A 3,482-nucleotide genomic window follows, 5' to 3' on the forward strand; every position below is an offset into this window, starting at 1 on the left:
TTGAATCTATGTCAGGTGACCTCACTGTGGTTGAATCTATGTCAGGTGACCTCACTGTGGTTGAATCTATGTCAGGTGACCTCACTGTGGTTGAATCTATGTCAGGTGACCTCACTGTGGTTGAATGTATGTCAGGTGACCTCACTGTGGCTGAATGTATGACAGGTGATCTCACTGTGGCTGAAGGAATGTATTGTGTCCTCACTGTGATTGAAAGCTGGCATTCGATGGTGTGTGCTGTTCTGGTGCGATGAAAGTTAGCCTATAATCCCTTGCATGTTTTTTAAAAATCTTAAACGTCTTACGCAGTGTATTTTGCATGTTTTTAACGTCTTGCTTATTCTATTGGGCATGTTTTTATGTCTTGCATATCATATTCTGCATGTTTTTAATGTCTTCCGTATTTATTCTGCATGTTTTTAATGTCTTGCTTATTTTATTCTGCATACCTCCAACGTCTTCCGTAGTACATGCTGCATGTTTTTATCGTCTTACCTCTTGTATTCTGCATGCCCTCCCTAATAACGGGCACAGTACACCCAACGCCCCACCTACTCTACCAGTTGCCATCCCTCATTCCTGCGTATTCACCGACACCCACAGGCAACCAGAACGCCGGCGGCTGGAGAGGTAACCATGGCAACCACACCGAATGGGTCGAACCCGAGTACACACAGGAAGAGATCGATGCGTGGGAGGCGCAACAGAAAAAAGCGCAAGAGGACTTTGCCGCACAGAAGATAGCGGAGTTCAAGGCCCTCAAGGCAGCCAAAGCCACCGCAGCTGCCACCACACAGCATCGACTGAATGAGGTATACGCCGAGCTCTGGGGCACTAGGGTTTTAGCTCGTGTTTGTTGGGTGTACGATGTCATTGGAGCGTATGTGGGTGGTTGTAGGTGCGTTTGCGCATGTCTATGCTATATGTACGGTGCAATAAAGGGATGTTTATCTTGGTGAGAGTGCGTCTGACTATGTATGCATTCATCTGTACATATAGTACACCATAGAGCCCTTGTCTGTGTGTTTATGGGTGCATCACCGTGATCTATGCATGCATTCATCTGTACATATAGTACACCATAGAGCCCTAGTCTGTGTGCTTATGGGTGGGTCAGCGTATCAATGCATGCATTCACCTGTACATATAGTACACCATAGAGCCCTAGTCTGTGTGTTTATGGGTGCATCAGCGTGTCTATGCATGCCTCGGAATATACTTTGCATGTGTACAACCGCCCCATCCCATGTCTGTATGCCGTATTGACGTCTTCGTATACCTTTGCCTGCGCTGCCACACAGCTGACTAAGGACCGGATCGCTAACCTACTGAGCCAACAGAAGACGTTAATGGCTGAGATTGCGACCATGGACAAGACAGCCAAGAAGGAGGCCATGAAGAAACTCATGGGATTCGTGGATGAGATGAAGAAGGTGTGTGTCCTAAAACTGCTTAGTGTAAGCCCTGTTTCTGCACCCGAGGTGCACCGGCATGGCCCTGATTTGCACCCACCAGGACTGGTTCGGTACTGAGTTGACCGTTGCATAGGTTGTAGTCTTGTGGGGCTGGGGCGATTGCCCTCGAAGAGAGAAGAGAGAGCGTTTTGTCCGGCTAACGATTGTGTATGCATATATGCACCAACTAAGGCTGCTAATGATGATACAGCATAGTGGATTGTGTATGCATATATACACCAACTAAGGCTGCTAATGATGATACAGTATAGTGCAGCAAGTTGTATAAAATAGGGCGTGTACGGACTACTGTCTATGTGTCTAACGCGAATGTATTGATTCGTATACTATCCGCAGCAGCAAGTGAACGTATTGAACCATGCGGCAAGTATGCCGTTTGTTTGAGGGGTTGCCATTCGACATGTATAAGTGTGTTTGGTCTCTTTCTTTGGCCTAACGCCTTCTTTTCTGCGTATATTTAGCTGCGACAACAAATGGAGATACGGAAGAGTGCAGCAATTGCGCAAAAACCTACACCCGCACCATTGCCGCCTGTTGCAAGTGCATACGCTGCTCTCAATCAACCACTGCCGGGGTCACGTAAACAGGTATTGCAGTCATCTTCTGAATTTATTTGTATATATGTATATGTATGTATATGTATGTATAATATATATATATATTTCTATATTTCTATATATATATATATATATGGGCATTTAAATATGTGTATAATATTATATATATGATTATATATTTGTATGTATATATATATATATACCACAGTCGACGAATAGGAGTGCTGTCCCTCCTTGGGCTCATCGTTATAATAATTGCACAAATCCAATTCATACCACTGTCCTCACTTCTGGCTCTCCTGTCACAGTCGACATACAGGAGTGCTGCTGTGCTAGCATCGGACGAGTTAAAGCGGTTGCAGCTGGACAACGAGCTGAATGCCATCGCGCAGGGCAATTCCGAGACCCCCACAGATACCCCCCACGCAGCCCCAGTAGACCCCCCCGCCCAACCACCCCGCACATATACGCCCACAAACACACCACAAACGGCGCAACAGACACCCATGCAGGCTGCTGCACAGGCACATGTGAAGCCTATGGCCCGGACTGTGAGTGCTAATCCATTGGTTACCAGTAATAGTATATATATCAGTGGGGTGAGCTCGGCGGAGGATATCGAACAGCTGAGACAGATGCTTCTGAAGTTCGGTCCTTTGGCGCAGGAGAGTGCCATGACTGTGCGCGGGAAGGGCATTGTGGCTAGCTACGCTATGAAGGAGTCGTGCGCGAAGGTGAGTGTATGGGGTATTCCAATGTGTGGGTGGATGTATTGGTTGTATCAATCCACTTGGTATCAGCAATGTCTATGCACGAGTATGAGTATACGTGTACGTATATCTGCATATGTGTACGAGTTTATGTGTACGTATATCTACGTATGTGTATGTAAGCACAGTATTTTTGCAAGATGAAAGGACATATTGCGTCACCTACACCTTGCAAGCGTTATTAGCGGAGATATGTCCTGCAACCGTCGAGCATATGTGGCATGAACATGTAGCTCCTTGACTGGGTACTGTACTGTATTTATATAATGGTTTGGAATTATATATATATGTGTGTGTGTGTGTGTGTGTGTGTGTTATTTCTCATGGCATAGATCTCTATGTTATTGATGTTCGACAGACTGCCTTAGTGTTCTACTACTGCTATCTCTTTCCTACCTTGCTTCATGCCACTACTATAGCAGTCCTTATTCCTGCAAGTTTTTTTATTCACTTATTATTTTTCTAGGTGCTGGCTGCTGGTATCGTTCTGAACGGCAAGAAACTGCCTATGGTACTGTGGGTGACCCCAACCGCTAACCCCACTCCCGTATGTATACCTCTGGAGCAAACTTGTTAGTATTGAAGTATATATATATATATATATATATATATATATATATATATATATATTTGTGTGTGTGTGTGTAGTAGTAGTAGTTGTTTGTTGTTGTTAGTTAGTT

The 3,482-nt window shown here is 45.0% G+C and overlaps 1 protein-coding gene across 1 annotated transcript in view; it reads left to right on the forward strand.

Moving 5' to 3' along the window:
* Positions 1-8: 8 nt before the first annotated feature.
* The window catches only part of SARC_05910 (hypothetical protein), a gene marked incomplete at both ends in the record, with an annotated part of 4,402 nt that continues 928 nt past the window's right edge, over positions 9-3,482 (forward strand). Inside the window, 6 exons of the mRNA XM_014300215.1 lie at positions 9-126; positions 604-812; positions 1,302-1,433; positions 1,937-2,062; positions 2,341-2,766; positions 3,269-3,349. Coding sequence (XP_014155690.1) covers positions 9-126; positions 604-812; positions 1,302-1,433; positions 1,937-2,062; positions 2,341-2,766; positions 3,269-3,349 — 1,092 coding nt within the window. The remainder of the gene's footprint in view (positions 127-603; positions 813-1,301; positions 1,434-1,936; positions 2,063-2,340; positions 2,767-3,268; positions 3,350-3,482) is intronic.

This window comes from Sphaeroforma arctica, assembly GCF_001186125.1.
Source record: "Sphaeroforma arctica JP610 unplaced genomic scaffold supercont1.401, whole genome shotgun sequence".
Lineage (NCBI taxonomy): Eukaryota > Ichthyosporea > Ichthyophonida > Sphaeroforma > Sphaeroforma arctica.